Consider the following 20,346-nt stretch of genomic DNA (forward strand, 5'->3'; position numbering starts at 1 on the left):
CGTGCTTAGCCATCATCGCGCGGCTGATGAAGTCAACACAAAAGCAGCTGCTGACACTGCTCTGCAGGGTACGTGACGTGATGCATGCATCGTGCCACCATTGTCAGCCATGATCAATGAACTCCTGGATGAAAACCAGTCCAAGTCACTGCTACCACTGCACAGTCCTGCGCTGGAATAATTGAACGAGTACCTGCACGTGAACGGATTTCATTGCTCCATCTCCTCTGTGGATGTCCTCTCGGTCGACTCATGTATGGCAGTGTACACGAGTTCTCACTCGAATCCCATCGTGTTATAAACCGAGTTGCGATGATGTCCATGATGATGACGATAATGAAATGAAGCATGATAATGCATAATAATATTCTAATCTTGCGTATGATGGCAGCAATATTTTCCGCAGGTGAATGCCAATGTCGAGGAGATTCAAGAGAGTTCGTGTCGCGTTTTTCTTCTCCGTTGAAGGAGCAGACTACAGTGGGTTAATAATGAGGTCCACAGCTACACTCGCTCTTCTCTGGCTTGTGTCTTTAATGTTCTATTCATGACGGGAATATATGGCGCACCATTGGGCCTGGTGATGTTCTGATGCCGTTGCTGGTTACAGCCAGTGTCTTCGAGGAGGACTGTCATACATCTGCTGGGCTGCTTTTTTATTCAACTATCATATCATTTCTGAGTGACAGAAAAAAGGCGAAACCTGTCACGATACCCTGCCTAATCAAATTACATCCTCCACTCGTCTCGTCTACATCGCCATAAATTCACCCAATGCCTCCACAATCGAGCAAGGACCGATCCATTTACCCCACGGGCGCTCAGCTCCGATGTTGCCCGCTCCCATCCACAAACCACAATCGCGCTCCCTGCGGCCGCGTGATTTGTTAGCCTGGGATATTGGCGGCTGCTCACTACTCATCATGGCTGTACGGCTGCAACATCAATAAAGTCCAACCGCACGCCTTATCACCGCGAAGTCAGATTACAAGCAAGTTGCGTCTCTCGCCCATCGCCTTTCACATTACATGTTTACAGAAGCCCAACAAGTGAATCTAGATTTGAAGTTTTCGTGACTGCAGGGATCCATACGCTTTGGTTCTTTCGGTAAAGTCACGTAGGTATAAGATAAATTAAATTAAATCACGACGTTTCGATTGCAACACAAGCAATCATCATCAGGTGGTAATCGCAGCAATATTTTTTTTCAACACAAGTGCTTTTCGGAGAGAGAGGTGCGCTGGGTTTTCTCTCTCCCTATCGGCACCGAGCCAAATTGTACAAGCGGCAGCACGACGCGGGTGCATTTGTGCTACGGCAGGGGAGGCATAGTGTGGGGTGGCGACCCCAACACTCGAGCCATCGCACGGCGCCCTGCCAAGGGGCTCACCACCAGCGCTCGGCACGATCGCGCTGCATGTCGACCTTCTTTGACGGCAGCACGTGGTGCATTTCTTATACCAGCGACACGGCCGCTCATTCTGGTGATGGACTGCGCTAGGTTCCAGGCCCGACTTGTTGCGATATTGGCGGGCAGGACAGGCGGGCGGGCAGGCAGGCAGGCGGACAGGCAGGCAAGCAGGCAGGCGAGCGGGCAGGCAGACAAGCAGGCAGACATACTGGCAGGCTGGCTGGCAGACTGGCAGGCCGGCTGGCAGACTGGCAGGCTGGCTGGCAGACAGGCAGGCTGGCTGGCAGGCTGGCTGGCAGACAGGCAGGCTGGCTGGCAGACTGGCAGGCTGGCTGGCAGACTGGCAGGCTGGCTGGCAGGCTGGCTGGCAGACAGGCAGGCTGGCTGGCAGACTGGCAGGCTGGCTGGCAGACAGGCAGGCTGGCTGGCAGACTGGCAGGCTGGCTGGCAGACAGGCAGGCTGGCTGGCAGACTGGCAGGCTGGCTGGCAGACAGGCAGGCTGGCTGGCAGACTGGCAGGCTGGCTGGCAGGCTGGCTGGCAGACTGGCAGGCTGGCTGGCAGACAGGCAGGCTGGCTGGCAGACTGGCAGGCTGGCTGACAGGCTGACAGACAGGCTGGCAGGCTGGCAAGCAGGCGAGCGAGCCAGCGGGGTGAACGCGACGCGACCGACAGCTACGGGGGGCAGAATGGACACTGCAACAACGGAGCCACTTTAAAGGGCACCGCTCAGCTGAAGTTAAAAAGCTCGCTCGTTCAAATGTTAATGGCGGAGCAGAGCTAAACCATTACAGAGCTTGCATATTTAAAGTGTATTGTGCACACAGAATTAAGTATTTACACGGTCTCGTGTTCTGCGGTGTTATTTTATAATCAATTAATTTCGACGGAAGCTCTCTGTACGATTGTACTGATCCATACCTGCAGACACGATATTGAATTTTTCTGCTCAATTTTCGTATCGACGAATCTTGTCTCGTCTATAAATACACATGCGCACGGTGCACGCTCCGTACCCTTGATATTAAAAGTCTCTTCGCATACGAGCCGCACAGATATGATGCACGCACGTCGCAAATCCAAGAGCGATCATACTTGTTGACAGAGATACGGAAACAAATATACTGACACATGTTAATGGTTTGGGCTGAATGCATAAATTAGGCATATAATAAGATAAATAAAACAATCGTTATGGTGTGTAATTTATTGAGGATACAAAGACCACTTGCACATTAAACTACCGTATATTTATATATGCATTTGTGCAGCATGTTAGGCCAAATGCTGTTATTGGGTACCTATTAAGGCGAGCACGGTACACGAGGGGGTGGTGTGGCCAGCACCATGCGTGGCTGACATGCATGGTGCTGGCGTACGTGTTGACACAATCACTCTCCAGCCACATTCATTTCAGGTCAGGTCACCCCACCGGATGCCCAGGTCAGATTCAAGGTTCAGACACTGTTACAATTGTCGTGCATGGCTGGGAAGGTTAACTCGGGTCACTGTGATTTTAACGAAGTCCACGGTCTATGACTCCACTGCTGTTGACACGCAACGAGACCCCCCCAGTCGGCGGCTAGGGACCCGTGTTTGGTGCAGCAGCGGCGAGCGTGGGCCAAGATGAAGGTCGGCATGGCACACACGAGGGGGCGGAATGTCCAGCAGCATGCACACCGCTCCAGGTTCTAATTAATGGCCGAACCAACCTTGGCGAGGTTCAGGATTGGTTCAGATAGTCGCCACCGATGTTAGCAATGATCCAGGGTAATCGAATGCAGGTCACCGGGTTCGTGGCGCGGTGCACTAACCACTATACTACAGCTCCACTCATTCTAACACGCACACACAGACAATTATTGCCGTCACTGAAACACCAAATACAACATTGCCCAATCTATTCATAGCCGCCGGGAGCCATTGCAGCTTGGCAAAGGCGACCGCCTCCAACTATCGCTCAGGAGGAAGAGGCAATCCTTAGACTCGGCCAATGTGGGCAATCGTTTGAAGGCGAGCAAGATCGCAGAGCGTCCTGTGTGGATGTTTGCGCACGTGAAATTGTAGGTGGTGTCGCCGGAACGAGCTGCAAATTCCAGTAATAAACGCAGGCCCCTTTGTTGGGTTTGAGCCTCACGCTGTTTTAATGGTACGCCTATTGCACACGCTGCATTATTTACCATATATACATATTATTAGACGTGTAAAATGTAAATACAGGGCCAGCGATTTGTGTGTATTGCAAAGACAAAAAGCGATCGGGGTGAGCTTTGTCAGCGGCAGAGCTGGCATCGCTCGTTCCACCCATTAATAAATACATGTATTTATTTACGGGCGAGTCGAGGCGACTAAACAATGTCTTCCGTACCCTCGTTGTGTTTCGCTGCGTCGTCTACACGTGCTGAAACGAGGGCGCCGCTCGTTGGCGCACAGACGACTCCCCCCGTCCACGGAGCTGCTGGGAGCTCACGTGTCGTTTTTCGTTGAAACCTCGACGCACCATCCAGTTTCACGGCGACATTACTGCTCGTTGTCCGTAGACGTTCGGAAGCGACTTGGTGTGGCCCCCATTGCGGACAAGATGCTTGAGGCAAGGCTTCGGTGGTACGGCCATGTGATGCGAAGTGAAGAGTCATCAGTGGCCAAGATTGCCATGCGTATTGAGCCAGAGGGCCGCCGTCCACGCGGACGTCCGAAGAAGCGATGGATGGATCGAATAGAGGAAGACATGAAGACGGTCAACGCATCCCCTGAAGATGCCCTGGACCGAGCCAAATGGAGAAAACAATGCCGAAAAGCGGACCCTGTGCCACAGCGGGAACAACGCTAGGAAGAAGAAGATTACTGCTCGTTGTCCGTAGACAATAGCGGCAGCTTTAAAGTGCGATGCACTGCTGAGCGGTGGCCGTGAGCATTCCTTCGAGGAGGCCAGGCAGGTTTTACACTTACGAACTAATTGCTAGGAATGATTCTTTGTTGAGCACAACGGTGTCGTATCGATCGATACACCCCGGCACCTTACCACGGGACCTTTAAAAGGGCCGCGAGCTCATTACACACATCCCACCTTTTGTCAGGCATCCTCCACACAGCTCCCCTCCATTGAAACAAAACCGACACCAAGTTCGTCTGTGCGACTCTGGACCACGTGGAGGCATCTCTGTGCTGCTCGCCGCGACACCCGCGAGGCATCCTGGGCCACGGGGAGCAAGGGCAGCAATCGCAGTGGCTCCACTGTGGCCATGAGATGTGAACTCGCCTTTCCTCCTGAAGACGATCGCTTGTGTTGTGATCGAAACGTCGTGGTTTTTGTGTTTTTTATCTTTCTATTTTTATTATTTTACCGAAAGAAACAAAGAATGTCTACATTATAGACTGCCAGTACGCTCACTCAGATTAAGAACCAGGCTACAGTCTACATTAGTGGGTTGTTTTTAATTATTTGTATTTAATTATTTATTTGTATTCACTTTATTTGTATATCTACGTGACCAAAGAATAGGTATACAGGTTGTGAGTTCGATCCCGATGCTGACGCCTGCTGCTGTATCTGTGGAGTTTCCATGTCTCTCTCTCCCCGTGGTCGCGTGGATTTTTCTCCGGGTCCTCCAGATTTTTCCTCCACATTTAGAACCAACATCACATCACGCATTTGGAGTATCTGGCTGCTATACATTTCCACACGACGATAATTATCCACTTCGTTGAGCTATCATTTGTGGCCAAGTCGCTTCTGAAAGAGCTACATAGCTCAGTGGGCCTTAGCCGGAAAAAATGAAAAGCTTAAAGTGAAATAGTGAGTCTATCCTCGTCTGTGATGGGCACGCCCAGGCTAAGTTTGGGGGGGGGGGCCCGAGGCTGTTGCAGTTTGTTTTGGGGGGGTCCTCTGTGTGTTTTAGATGCCTCACCTTCAATTGTCTCACAACCACCACCACCGCGCCCGATGCCGATCACCCCACCGTTAGCCACCTTGGTTATTTGAGTATTTTTTTAATGCGATAAATATACGAATTGGAAAGCTAAACCGAAGTTCAAACAAATCCATTTTTGCATCGGCACGTAATTGCTAGCCAAACACAGAGCGAGGCAAGCCTTTAATGGCCCAATGACAAGCTGGCAGTAGTTATCGTTCCGCCCAGTGTCGCGTCTTGACTTGTTTGTAATAAAGTGCTGCGTGTGTATTTCTGGGGTCCCCTCGCAATCCGGAGGCCCTCTGGACGTCCCCAGTGCGTGAATCCGGCTCCGGTGATGCAAGCGCTCTGGTAAGAAGGCGAGAGGACTGCGACGGAATCACCGATCCTGCTGATGTGAGCCACTCAAATCGTGGGGCTGTGTCACGACTACCTCGCCTGGTGTACAGGAGGTCGTGGGTTCGATACCGACCCTGGCGCCTGCTGCTGTATATTTGGAGTTTTCGTGTCTCTCTATCATCACAGTGGCTATGAGATGTTAACTCCCTCGCCTGGCGTACAGGAGAACGTGGGTTCGATACCGACCCTGGCGCCTGCTGTGTATTTGGAGTTGACGTCTCTCTCCGTCTCTCTCCACGTGGAGGCCACTACGTGGATTTGTCTCCGTCTCCTCCGAGTTTTGCCATCCACATTCAGAACGAGCTTCACGTGTTGAAGAGTATTTCGCCTGTCGCTGTAAATATCCACGTGGTGCTCATAAGCCACTTTGTTGAGCTATAATTTGTGGCCAGGTCGCTTCTGAAAAAGAGTTATATAGCGCAGTGGGCCTTACCGGCTAAAATAAAAAATTATAGTTTTTCACAGTTTTAAGTATTGCTCGCGAATGAATCGATTAACAGTGAATCGATAACCAATTAAGCGACATTTTCAAGATCGCCGCCCGATCAACTGTGAGCTGGCGCTCGGATAGACGGATCTGAATCGATTACAACTAAACCGTGATTCGCGATACACAATGGATACGTAGTGGTGGGGTGCGGCATCTCTGGGCCGTGATTTTGCCGAGTGTCCGATGTCACCGCCCTACTGACAGCAGCCGATGTCACCGCCCTACTGACAGCAGCCGATGTCACCGCCCTACTGACAGCAGCCGATGTCACCGCCCTACTGACAGCAGCCGATGTCACTTGCTCGCGGTCGGGCCCGATGCTGTGCCCGCGTGCAATCGCATAAGCTTTCGGGCACCCATCGAACCAAAGACGGCGCTCACCGCATCGCACGCTTTTAGATGCGCTGCTTTTGCGGCCGTCTGGAACGCTCTTCCTTCCGATATTAGGAAGCCACTGGATGCATTTTTAAATCATCATCGTCTAGATTGACACATTCCATTCTTCAGAGCTACTTTCTCCGTTTCATTTGTTCTCCCCCCGCACCTATGATCACGGTTGGCTACGTACAGTGCCAACTAAGTTCAACATACACTCCATACATTTAATCCTAGTTGAGTGTAAATTGCAGATAATTTTCAGAATTGGGATGTTTGGCTAATACTGGTTAAGTTGTATGGATGCGTGTTTTGTTCTCGCTATGGGAGTAAAACGGAGAACTCGGATGAAACCCCTTGCGGACCACGGGGCGAGAGTAAATAGAAGCCCCACACAGAAATGTGCACGAGAAGGGAATCGAACACAGGCCCTCCCTGCTGGAGGGGCACACGAGTGCCCTCCCACATGAACGTTAATCTCGGGCCGCTGCCCTCATGGCATTCTGTCCCAGTTGCGTCGCCACTGTCGCCGTGGCTGACACGGTACACGCTCGGCTCTCATCTCGGGTGCCACTCGATCTCGGCGGAATGACAGGACGGAATCGGCCGCACAAGACGACGTCCCTGGTTGTATGTTTTGGAAATGACACCGCCTTGCTCCAGCGCTGTGCTAGGTACAGGGCTGCCGTGCAAGCCGTTAGCATTGCACCAGCGGTTCTGTCACGGCATGCATGGCAGCGCGCGAAATCACACGGCAGTCGAAATGTTCACCGCGTGGCACATTTCGTGGTGCGCTCTCGCGTGGCAAGCAGCCCTAGAGTCGCGTAGACATTTCACACAAACAAGGGCGGTTCACTCAAAACTCTACCGCAGGTTGGCCTTGCTTTCATCTTATCATCGAGATGTTTTGAGGAGGTTGTGCATCGGGATACGTTTTGCACAGTGGAGTAAAGGTGAGTGCCCAACAGACTTGATGCACACGTGACGATGTTAATCAACGAAGGTCCGAAGGGTCAGGGTTAAATACTCACTGTCTGTATGAGAGTGGGTGGAGGGGCGTAGAGTGAGATGAGACGGGAGAGGTCGGAGCGTGAACGGAGGGGGGTAAAGTGAAATGAGAGGGAGAGGTTTGTGAGTTCGTGATAGGGGGTAGATTGAGCCGAGAGGAGAGAGGTAGGAGCGTGAATGGAGGGGGGAGGGGGTAGAGTGAGACGAGACAGGGGAGACATTTGTGAGTTCGTGGTAGGGGGTAGATTGAGCCGAGAGGAGAGAGGTAGGAGAGTGAATGGGGGGAGGGGGGAGGGGGGGTAGAGTGAGACGAGAGAGACGAGAGAGGTTTGCGAGTTCGTGGCAGGGGATCTCGAGTGAGATGACGCGGCAGAAACGCGTCGCTCGCTCGAGCGCGACCCGCGGGCGACCTCTCGCCGTGCTCACCGTCCTTGCGGTAGTAGTGCAGCTCCACCTTGCGCTCCTCGGCGGCGAGGAGGGAGCGCGCCACCTGGGCCACGGCGTGGCGCCGCGTGTCGGCGCCGTGCAGGAAGTCGCAGGTGCCGGCGCGCTGCATCACCTCGGCGCGCGAGAAGCCGCACAGCTCGCAGAAGCCATCGTTGCAGTAGATGATGGCGCAGTTCTCGGCGCGCGCGTTGGCGATCACGAACCGGCGGTCTGCGGGCAACAGCCACGGCGACAAGTTATTCACTGCGGTCACTCCTCGTGTCGCCGGGGGGGGGGGGGGGGGGGGGCAGTCGCCTCCCTACCGCGCTTCTAGCGCTACTGTCGTGGTTACGGTTCCTGGGAACGTCTGCTCGTCGACTGCACATGATGAGGAGCCGTTCTCGAGCAGAACGAGGGATTTATTTAGTCCGTACTGTGTTCGAGCACCACGCTGCAGGTCACAATGACACTCACTTACCCACTCACTCACCTAACTGTAGGTCACAACGACACTCACTGACCCACTCACTCACTCTCTCACTCACTGACCCACTCACTCACTCTCTCACTCACTCTCCCACTCACTCACTCTCCCACTCACTCACTCTCCCACTCACTTACTCTCCCACTCACTCACTCTCCCACTCACTCTCCCACTCACTCTCCCACTCACTCTCCCACTCACTCACCCACTCACTCACTCTCTCACTCACTCTCCCACTCACTCACTCTCTCACTCACTCACTCTCCGCACTCCACGTCACGACCCTTATCTTTCTGCTGCTGCCCTCTCATTGCTTGACCGTGGAATTCCCTCCCATCGTGTTTTTCCGTGGCTCTGATAATAATAATCGACTCTCTGTGTCGTTTTACATAACATTTCGATACTTTGCTAGGTTATTTAATTTAGTGTGTTCTGTCTCCCTCTAAGCCTGCTTACCTTACTCCCCTCCCTTCGTACTCATTGACATGTCAATGTTTTCCCTACCCCCTCCCTCTCTCTGCCTCCGCCCCCCTCTGTCTATTTAAGGCCACCCCACAGAGACGATCACCTCTCTCTGTACCTGGGTTGCTCTCTCTATGTATCTTGGTGATATCTGTCTGCTTATATGTCTGTCTATAGTTTTCTGGTTATATTCTATGTCGCTATTTCATTATACCTGATGATGATTGCTTGTGTTGCAATCGAAACGTCGTATGCAATTATTTAATTTATTATTTTATTTTTATACGTGACTTTACCGAAAAAACCAAAGAATAATTCCTGCAGTCACGAAAGCTCCAAAATTAAGATTGAATAATAATCTTATTCAATTCAAGGAAACTATTAGCTCTTACCTATCACACTTTCAACAGTGCTGTTAGCTTACCATTTTGGGGCTTTTGCCTCTACTCAGCAACTGCGATTTAAGAAGAGCAACATCAGCAATGAATGCGACCCTTTCAGGGTTTGCTATCTACACGCTCAGCCCTGTTGTTAATCCGCGGCTAGATGAGGGCCTCCCTATGCAGCGAGGGTTATGGGGGTTATGATGATTGATTACACTATGTAACACATTTTTTGTTCCTGGGTAGGAAGTGTTATTTCTTGATTGCTTATTCCTAAAAAGTACAGAAATTGGCTATTATTCTCCACAAACTTTGCTTTTGTGACCAGAACAGTGCAATTTTGAAACTACCTATTTTCAATGAGAAAACGGGCGAATTTGTGTCTTTTCGTTCACATAATGACAGAAAACAACAACATATGAATAAAAATTAACATGTATTTATACTAAAATAATATAATAATGACTACAAAAGATTTAGAAGTAGTTTTTCGAGATTTACGATTATACTGTAATTCACTATCACGAATCAGACTCCAAATGTAGTCTCCCATCATGTTCTCGTTATACTGTCCTTGGTAGCGGCGTTCAAAGTCCAGTATATCCTGCTGGAAGCGCTCGCCTTGCTCCTCCGAGTACACTCCCATATTCTCCTTGAATATATCAAGATGAGCATCAAGGATATGGACTTTGAGAGACATCCTACAGCCCATTGTGCCGTAGTTCCTCACCAGAGTCTCAACCAGCTCCACATAGTTTTCGACCTTGTGATTACCCAGGAAGCCACGAACCACTGCGACAAAGCTGTTCCAAGCCGCTTTCTCCTTACTAGTGAGCTTCTTGGGGAATTAATTGCACTCCATGATCTTCTTTATCTGTGGTCCGAAGAAGACACCGGCTTTGACCTTTGCCTCAGACAGCTTAGGGAAGAAGTCTTGAAGGTACTTGAAGGCTGCGACGCCTTATCTACATCTCTGACAAAATTGTTTCATAAGGCCCAATTTGATGTGCAATGGTGGCATCAGCACCTTCTAAGGGTCCACCAGTGGCTCCCACTTGACGTTGTTCCTCCCCACAGAGAACTCGGTCCGCTGTGGCCAGTCCCGCATGTGGTAGTGCACCTTGGTGTCCCTGCTGTCCCAAAGGCAAAGATAGCAGGGAAACTTGGTAAAACCGCCTTGGACACCCATCAGGAATGCGACTATTTTGAAGTCTCCGATGACCTCCCAGCCATACTCATCATACTTCAAGGCGTCCAGCAAGGTCTTGATGCTGTTGTAATCCTCTTTGAGGTGCACCGAGTGAGCTAAGGGAAGAGATGGATCCTTGTTACATTATGGAAACAGCACGGCTTTGAGGCTCCTGGATGAGCTGTCAATGAAGAGGCGCCACTCATTCTGGTTACAGGCGATTCCGATTCCCTCGAACAGACTGGTCACATTGTGGCAGAAGCAGAGTCCATCTTGACAAGTGAAGAAGTTGCAAAAAGGTTGGTGACGCTTCCTCTGATCTGCGACTTGCATACTTTCATCCAACAAGTTCCACTGCTTGAGCCTAGACGTTAAACGCTCGGCATTGGACTTGGTGAGACCAAGATCTCTGATCAAGTCGTTGAGGTATTTTTGGTTGGGGTAGTATGGGTTTCTCTCCTCAGCTCCACCTCTGAAATTGTCATCTGGATCTACAGTCTTCCTCGCTCTCTGACTTGCTGCTCTCTTCTAAAGACGGCTGCTCTCTCTCCGGAGGAGTGGGTATGGGGAGCTCATGGCGGTGTGGCATCGGGGCGATGGATAAAGGAAGGTCCGGATACGTGATAGCAGGTGCATTCTTGCCAGTCCGATGTATGGAAGGGTCCACCATGCAGAAGTAGCAGTTACTTAAGTGGTCAGTGGGTTCCCGACAAATTCTTGGGATAGCGAACTTCATGTCTGTCTTTTACCCTCTGTACCATCCTACAAAAATACATTTATTTCACCCATGATTGTAAGAGATTCTATAACATTGAAAATTGTAAAAAAGTTGAATTAAAAACTTTTACAATTGAAAATGTTTTAACAAATTTTATAATAAAACATTCTGAGCAACAATTGTCCATCTTACCTTCCAGAGTTTTTTTGCATTGCTCGCAGGTGAAATGAGGTACCCAGGGTTTGTCTTTATCCATGACAGGCATGCCGAAATATGCCTTGTAGGCCTCACACATCTTAGCAGATGCTTCCACAGAGTACTTTTTCGCTCTTGTCTTGATAAATTGGTCATAAACATAGCAACTTGCATCTGCCGCATGCTTGCAGCCTCTTGATGCCATCTCAAAAAAATTCAGATATGTATTCAATTAGGCAGCTGGAACTAAACTGAACTGGTGGGCTTAAGGCCCCGTATTTATACTACTATTTACATTACTGGAAAGTTCTAGAATGTTCTAGAAGTTACTCCAAGTTTACGCAGCACTGAATCTATCTGGAATGTTCTGGAAAATAGGTAAATTTCTAAATATCAATGTCCTGGTCACAAAAACAAAGTTTGTGAGGAATAATAGCCATTTCCTGTACTTGTGAGGCATAACCAATTAGGAAATAACACTTAGTACCCAGGAACAAAAATATAATTGTTACACAGTGTTATTGATCACACCTCACTATGCTGGTCAGTGTGAGTTGGCAAAGGCAGAAAGCATAGAAGAACAGTACAACAACTGATTGTGCTCTACTGCCCTGTGATGACCACGGCATAGAACAACTCCTCAGCCGCCTATAGCAACCCGGAATACATCGTGGTGGTGATGGTGGTGGTCACCCATCCAATCAAATTCAACTCTGCTTAACTTCCGAAAGCTGACGAGATCGGGCGCAATCTGGGCGATTTCGTCATCGCTGAATATAGAAGACGTCTAACCTAGTCATCGGACGAGATCACAAATATCTCACCAGTATTTAGCCAATTACAAATGTGACATTGGCTGTAGAATTTTAGAAACGTGATCTTTTTTTCGCGCGATTATAACCCAGCTCCGGATGCTTCACCGCACACAGCGCAAATGCTCTCGACTCGTCTGTTGTTCGTGCAATGAAAGTGTAAAGAAAAACACTCACACTTGTCAACAACAACTGCCTTCAAATAAGTACAATGGGTGACGTTTCAGGCAAGAACCCTTTTTCATTGCACACGAACCACAAGGGTCAGCGCCAAAATTTCACCTGTCATATACTTGTTATGTTAAGGCCACAGTATTACTGACAGGGCAGTTGAGGTTTTGTTATTTGTGCTTTGTGTACCACTACCAATGCAGTATCACCAAATCAATTACGATATCGGCTCCATCGCATGATGAAGAGGATTGTGTTGCAACGACAGTGACGCTGCTGCTGCTGGTGGTGACGCTGTTGACAAATGGCTATGGATATGCTCCCACAGAGCAATGACGATAGTACGCGCGCATGTGTGTGTAATACAGTTGTACTGTCTATATATACGCGCTTTAAAGATTGGCTATATATAACCACGACTGATCTTAATTACCCCCTATTCCCAGTGTAATGTGTTCCCTTAGGTCAACTGTGCTCATTGGCAGGTGAGGTTGTATAACGCAACCCTTGTTCTGCTTGGCTTACGCCGGCGCTGGCGATCACATTACGCGATTGTGTTATTCCACAAAAGGGGTTCTCACAGCGCCTGTTAGCGGGTATTACAAAAAAACACGGAGACATAAAACACCCCGACCACCGCTCGGTGAATGGGAATCATCTCGCGGGGATGAGACGGACACGGTTTCATTACCGCGGCCGCCTCTTCGAATCCATTGGTCGCTCCGTAGCCAACAACCCCTGTGCTTCTTGTCTTTGTATTCATTGGCGCCTATTGTTGGCACTGGCGGCCACCACCCGGCATGGCTGGAGGGCCTCGTACAAACCACGGCGCGCACCTGCTGCGCGTGGGCACGAGGCCGAAGTCCTGGCGATGCCGGTCACTGCACGCCAGTGTGTTGGGCACGAGTTTGCCAATCAACATGAAATGGCCAATCAAAATTAATGTTAGCAGAATGTCCCCTACGTGGGAAATGGATGACCCTTCTCAGCGGAGCCCGCGTGTCCTGCCCAATGGAAGGGCGCGGCGCACGCTGCACGGACGTAAATGAAGAACAAATGAAGGTGGCTGCGGTAACCCTCGCCGGGCAATGCACGCAGACCACGATCCGAAAACAAACCGTCATAATCTATCCCATTTCCATGCGTCTACTTTATTAAAATAATCCTATCACGCGAAACAAAAACCACGCAGGCTAGCAGAAGCCAAGTCCCCTTTGCCGCAAGGGGAAGACCAGGCAAAGCGGACGGCAAACATCGCACAAACATCAGACGGCGCCGGTGTTGACGGCGCACGCCACGTTGAAGTGCCGCGCTATCTGTCCCGAGTGCGAGACACGGACACGACTCGTACGTGCACACAGGCACACACGCACACACACACACACACAGGCACACACACACAGGCACACACACACAGGCACACACGCACACACACACACAGAGCTTGGCGCAAGTAAATAATCAGCGGCAGTGAATTCCCGGGGCTTGACACGGCCCGCCACTCACCTGGCAAAGGGCCCACGGCTGACAGAAGCTCCCACACGAGCGGGGGGGGGGGGGGGTTTGAGAACCCACGCTCGGCATCGGCCTCTCCCGCCAACCCAAGGAGACTTGAATATTAGAGCCGATATGTCAAATGGGGCATCTTAGCTGGTTAAAATAATATTTTATTGATTTCATGATGCCACAATTACCTCAGAAACCTCTCGATCAATTGAGCTTCGCACTTAAAATATACGTAGTTCGGTGTCACTGTCTGGTGAATATTACCTAAAACAACATCAAAATGGTCCGATTGCAGCTCTTATTTAAATTTCCTTGAGATATAATTCACTCACTGCTTGTGATGACGATGATATGGACAAATGTTACATCATTATTCATGCCTGCCACCAAACACAACGCACGACCTGTCAAAGAGAAAGTAGTAGCAGCAGTCTCAAAACCCTGCGACCTTTTCCATGCCATGGGGGAGGCCTTGTAGCATGAAACCACATTCGTTCTGACTTCTGCACAGTATCCACACCTGGCACAACCCTTGACTACTGCCATATCTCATGCAACACCGTCCACGAGATTCGTTCGTTTTGTTTAGCAGTGGTTTAAATCGCTCCTGCTACAATGTCGTCTCGTTATATTCTCCGTTACACTCTCTCATGCAGCCCTAAATCACGGAGCAATGTTCAGAAAGCCGCCTGCATGTGCAGTGTGTGCCGGCACGTGAGAACACCGATATATATTTATATATTTACAGAAATAGACCTGTCAGGCCACTTTGAAAGATTTGTATATAGAATAAATATCTCTCTCAAGGGCATGCATTTATTTAACCACATTTGTCAAAGCACGCCGCGTACTTTGCAACTCGCAATGGTGATGTGCGACTCCAGCGTTGGCTTCAAAAGGGTTAATAATGAACACCGGCAGACAATACGGAGTGGCAAAAGCGTCGCATTAAACGGCTGGCTGCTTGAGTGCAATAATGCTCTCACATTTTGTCCAAAGCAAATGAACGGAGCCACGTGAGTCGTGGCTTCTCTTCACGATGAACACAGCGGGGTAGCCACTTCCTCTCCCTCATCCGCGGTCACTCGCCAGGTTCACACGCCGGGTTCACTCGCCGGGTTCACTCGCCGGGTTCACACGCCGGGTTCACACGCAGGGTTCACACGCCGGGTTCACACGCCGGGTTCACACGCCGGGTTCACACGCAGGGTTCACACGCAGGGTTCACTCGCCGGGTTCACACGCAGGGTTCACTCGCCGGGTTCACTCGCCGGGTTCACGCGCCGGGTTCACTCGCCGGGTTCACTCGCCGGGTTCACACGCAGGGTTCACTCGCCGGGTTCACTCGCCGGGTTCACTCGCCGGGTTCACGCGCCGGGTTCACTCGCCGGGTTCACGCGCCGGGTTCACGCGCCGGGTTCACTCGCCGGGTTCACACGCCGGGTTCACTCGCCAGGGGTCACTCGCCGGGTTCACACTGCAGGGTTCACAGTCGACCGGGTTCACTCGGCCGGGTTCACGCGCCGGGTTCACTCTCCGGGTCACTCGCCGGGTTCACAGCGCAGGGTTCACGTCGCCGGGTTCCACTCGCCGGGTTCAACTCGCCGAGGTCACATCGCCGGGTTCACTCGCCGGTTCAACGGCGCCCGGTTTCACCTCGCCGGGTTCACTCCGCCGGGTTCACTCGCCGGGTTTCACTCGCTCGGGTCACCCATCGCCGGGTTCACTTCGCCGGGTAATCAGCCGGTGGGTTCACTCGCCGGGTTCACTCGCCGGGTTCACGCGCCGGGTTCACTCGCCGGGTTCACACGCAGGGTTCACACGCCGGGTTCACTCGCCGGGTTCACTCGCCGGGTTCACTCGCCGGGTTCACTCGCCGGGTTCACTCGCCGGGTTCACACGCCGGGTTCACTCGCCGGGTTCACACGCCGGGTTCACACGCCGGGTTCACTCGCCGGGTTCACACGCCGGGTTCACTCGCCGGGTTCACTCGCCGGGTTCACTCGCCGGGTTCACGCCGGGTTCACTCGCCGGGTTCACCGCAGGGTTCACGCAGGGTTCACTCGCCGGGTTCACTCGCCGGGTTCACTCGCCGGGTTCACACGCCGGGTTCACTCGCCGGGTTCACTCGCCGGGTTCACTCGCCGGGTTCACACGCCGGGTTCACACGCCGGGTTCACTCGCCGGGTTCACTCGCCGGGTTCACACGCCGGGTTCACTCGCCGGGTTCACTCGCCGGGTTCACACGCCGGGTTCACTCGCCGGGTTCACGCGCCGCTCGAACGGGCAGCGCTCCTGTCCGCCGCCATCGCCGAGCCAGGGGTGGAAACTCCACATTCCCGCGGCGGGGGGGGGGGGGTCAATCTACCCTCTATGGGGCGTCCTTATCATCAGTATGAACTTGGACAATATACGGAGCATCCCTTCCCCCCTCCCCCCGCCCGGATATGCATTTGATAATTCAATATCAATCCACGGTGCCTTATTAAAAGGCGCACGACACCACAATGTGCAAAGACGGCCTTACTGCGTATCAAGGCCGACAACAATGAGCGAACGTCTCCCGCAAAACGCCAAAAGGGTGTGGGGCTGAAGCACACGTGGGGCAGCAGCGACACTCACTCTGCGCTTCGAATCGGCGGATGATGGTCTCCAGGAAGGTGTTCTGCAGCGCCACGTGGCCCCGCCGCACGGGCATCTTGCACACGAACTGTGGTCGTCTCCTTTCTCTTCCTCGAACGGCGGTCGTGGAAATAATGAATCAACTTAACCAGAGCGCGCGAGAGCGAGAGAGCGGCGAGGAGGGATAAACTAGGCGCGCGTCCAGCCAATTACACGTCTTGTTGTGGCGCTTGATGTTGTGGTTGTGTCAGCTGCTATTGTTCATTCACCCCCTTTCCCTCGAACATAAACTCGCGAAACACACGCGCGCTGCTGCTGCTACTGCTACTGACGCTGTTGCTCTTAAAAGACGACTACGGCCGGTGTTTTATCCGCGCCTGTTACTCATCAGGGCTTGACGACAGTGATGATGATGATGGTGGTGGTGGTGGTGATAGTAGTAATAGTGGTGGTGATAGGAGTAATCGTGGTGATGGTGGTGATAGGCTGGCACGGACGCGCTATGCGCGCCGGATGAAGTCATCACGGGCGAGCGGGAGTCGAGGGCGCAGAGCTTCGCTCCGGACCGCGAGACTGCGCGGCCGACATCTGCGCGCCCCGAACGGGCTCGGCTCGCTCAGCCTCGCAGCCTCCGCCCCCAGCGGGGGGGTTCCTCTCGTTAGAGGCAAACGCCATTTCCGTCTTCCCCCCCCCGCCCCTTTGGTGCGGGCTCCACTTTGCCTACCGCCACGGGCGCCGCGCGGTGGTTTCACGTTGCGAGCGCTGACTCTGGTTCCTCTCGGCGTCGCAAGCAGGCGGCCACCAGCCGCGTTCACGAGCGCAGCGGCGAGAAGGGGCGAGGAGTCACGTTGGGGGAGACGGGGGGAGGATCACAGCAGCTGCTGCTGCTGCTGCTGTGTAGAAAGATATCGCAAGACCGTGCTAGCTCACAACAGACAGACACGCGGTTCACAACACCACCACCCATGCGGCGTTGATGCGAGGAGGATGACGATGGTGGTGATGATGATGACGATGAGTGAACTTGTATAAGACACAGCCGCACTCGTCGGCGTGGAGAAGCGGGTGTACCACATGCACACCGCTGCCCGCTCGTATTGCTCCCCGCGCTGTACGTGGCGATAAGTGGAGCCTGGGATTTCATTGTACTGTATTAATTTATTATTTTTATTACATATTTTCCATTTCGTACCCATCGACTTTGGCGCCTCGTGCGAGGAGCGAGCGAGCGGGCGAGTTAAAGCTCAGAGCGAGCTAACAAGCGTGAGTTCGTGTAACAATGTGTTTAATCGGCGAACGAAAATAATACTTGTGGTTCATCGACCAAATTAACCTTTTGAACCAAGGCTTCCCAGGAACATATTTAATAAAACCACCCACCCCACCACCCCACCACCCTACTCCCCCCCCCCCACCCGGGGACTGTGTTTTTACATTGGTCGATGGACTTACGAGTTGTTTGCGTTTCAGCGATGAAACAAACAGCCATTTCGTGTCTCTATTGGGGTGGTACCGACGACAAGTCGGCGAGAGGCCTCGCGCGATCGCTTTGTTCCGGGTGAGCAGATCGAGACGGCCTCTGCCGTGTCGCCGCTGCGCGCGCTACGCCGCCGCCGCCGCCGCGTCTCTGGGAAGCGTCGTGGTGCTGAAATGGACAGCTCCTGCACGGCGGAAGCCGGGTGCGGAATCCACTCATTGTTCTCCGAGCCAATGTATTCACAGGGGACAGCTGACCAAACTGCTGTGTTCATCCCGCCTCTGCCGGCTGCTCCATTAATCAACTGGCGGCTCGTTTTGGCAGTCCGTCATTGTCGACGAGGCGTTTTCAGCTGCGCCACGGCAGAGGCTTGATTGCTCGGCTCAGCGGGGTGTTTATCTGATTAGATCTGTCTGTGCACCTGTGATCTTCCCAAATGTATTGTCAGTGCGTTCCGCGGTGACAATTTGTTTGCAGTGTTTGTAAAATATATTTATTGCTGCGCCGAAATTGTTCGCTTCCCCCCCCTCCCTCCCTCCGCAGTGTTCACGTCTCGCACATGGACGATCTTTGACGTGTAAAGCACGAACGGCGCCTGCAACGGCAGCAGCCACAGTGGTGAGCTGCTGCTGCTGCTGCTGCTGCCGGCGCAACACGCGTGTGTCGTCGTTACAGTGCGGTAGGCGGAGTGGACGAACGGGAATGGCATCTCTCCCCATGCCGCCTCCACCCCCCCACCCCCACCCCCCCAAACAATGTCACACATTTGTCCTGCCCCATCTGAGTCGACCCACTGTACAGTATCGATAAATATAGCATCGCGTGCCACTGCAGGAAACTCACGCGCGGTTCACGGACAGACAAAGCCACGCAAGCCCGCAGCACGCACAGAGAAGCGGCGCGCCCATTTGCGTAGCTCTGTGGCGTTCTGTTGGGGTGGAGGCACGGTGGTTAGAGTATTGCACTGTGGTCTCGGCTACCTGAGTTGGATTCCCAGCCACGGCGAACGAACGTTAGTGGCGAGTGATATGTAATTAGGTGTCAGTTTTGTTGCCAGATAAAAGGGTAAAAAAACAATTATCATATTTTTTACTGGCAAATGAGGTTCCAATAGTGTAAATGCTTACCCCGAGCTCTCATACTCTGATGGTGCATTGTCTTTGAGTTGTGCGCTTTTTGGTGTCATCTGGTCCAACCCATGTGAGACTAGGCTCTAAGGAAAGCTGTCTCGGGTGTGGACCAATCAACTTCAAGGACAGTGCATACATTATCAGAGTTATGTTTTTGTTTGCATAATGACTGCAGGTATTGTGGTCTATGCAAACATGACTCCTTGTAAAAAAGGTGTCAGTTTTGTTGCCAGATAAAAGGGTAAAAAAACAATCATCATAATGATATGTAATTAACCAGTCATGAGCACTTGCTAATGTTTTGCCTTTTAAGGGAAATATATAGTTAGGAGTGTCGCTAAGGTGAATATGTAATATCTGAGTGTTCTTGCGTTTTGTACAGGGCGATCCAGATGTATTGTGACCCGCAATTCATGGACCCCTAACAGGTTTTTTCCTTTGCACATTCATTTCTGTTTCAAATAAACCTTACTGACAACAATCAAAAATATTTTATGGAATTAGATGGGGGCCACAAGCCATCTGGACCACGCTGCACATTGGGGTTTCCCCGAGTCGTCCCTGCATATGAGCCACGTGGTGTCCGCTGTGGCCTTCACCTGGTTCGAAGTGCTATTGTGATACGTCGTTGGTCGATGGTCAAGACGCACAACGGAGTGGTAGCCACACGAGCGGACGTCCACCGGGAAGACGGAGCGATGAAATCGACTGCCGTGCACGATCTCAACGGGTCGTGGTTTCGCGTGGCCGTGGGGAGTGACGGCAGCCTTGGGGATGATGCCTTAATCCAGCAGCGGAGAGATGTGAACGACACATCTCCACGCAAGCGCCGGCTTCCGCCAATCAGTCTGAACTGTGCTCAAAGCACGCGGTACAAATGATGCAACGTCCCCACGCCACTGACTTGTTGTTGTTGTTGCTCCATCCAAGCGGGGATCGGTGCCACTTTAGCCATTGCTCCAGCGCCACCTGCAGTAGCTTCCGCGACACGTGTACAGTGAGGACGCGTGGCTATTTAAAGACTCGGCACCGCGTGTCCGCAAGCGACGGGAGGATGGCTGCACGCGGCCGGCGCGAGTGGAGAGTCACAACAAGCCTAGTGGTTCCTTTCGGTACCTGCGGCCGTCCGTTTGAACGACGGGAAAGCAGATCGACGTGCACTGCACTGGATACACGCG

The 20,346-nt window shown here is 52.2% G+C and overlaps 1 protein-coding gene across 2 annotated transcripts in view; it reads right to left on the reverse strand.

The window, feature by feature from the left end:
* Positions 1–17,547, reverse strand: part of LOC133349636 (potassium voltage-gated channel subfamily H member 6-like) — a 140,257-nt gene extending 122,710 nt beyond the window's left edge. For both annotated transcript variants that reach the window (XM_061563234.1, XM_061563233.1), the window contains exons 1-2: positions 16,562–17,547; positions 8,020–8,250 (exon numbers count right to left, since the gene is read on the reverse strand). In XM_061563234.1, the coding sequence (XP_061419218.1) occupies positions 8,020–8,250; positions 16,562–16,637 (307 nt within the window). In that variant the 5' untranslated portion in view covers positions 16,638–17,547. The remainder of the gene's footprint in view (positions 1–8,019; positions 8,251–16,561) is intronic.
* Between the last annotated feature and the right edge of the window lie 2,799 nt (positions 17,548–20,346).

The sequence above is a fragment of the Lethenteron reissneri genome, chromosome 31 (assembly GCF_015708825.2).
Source record: "Lethenteron reissneri isolate LAM-NWPU_2019-01 chromosome 31, ASM1570882v1, whole genome shotgun sequence".
NCBI lineage: Eukaryota > Metazoa > Chordata > Hyperoartia > Petromyzontiformes > Petromyzontidae > Lethenteron > Lethenteron reissneri.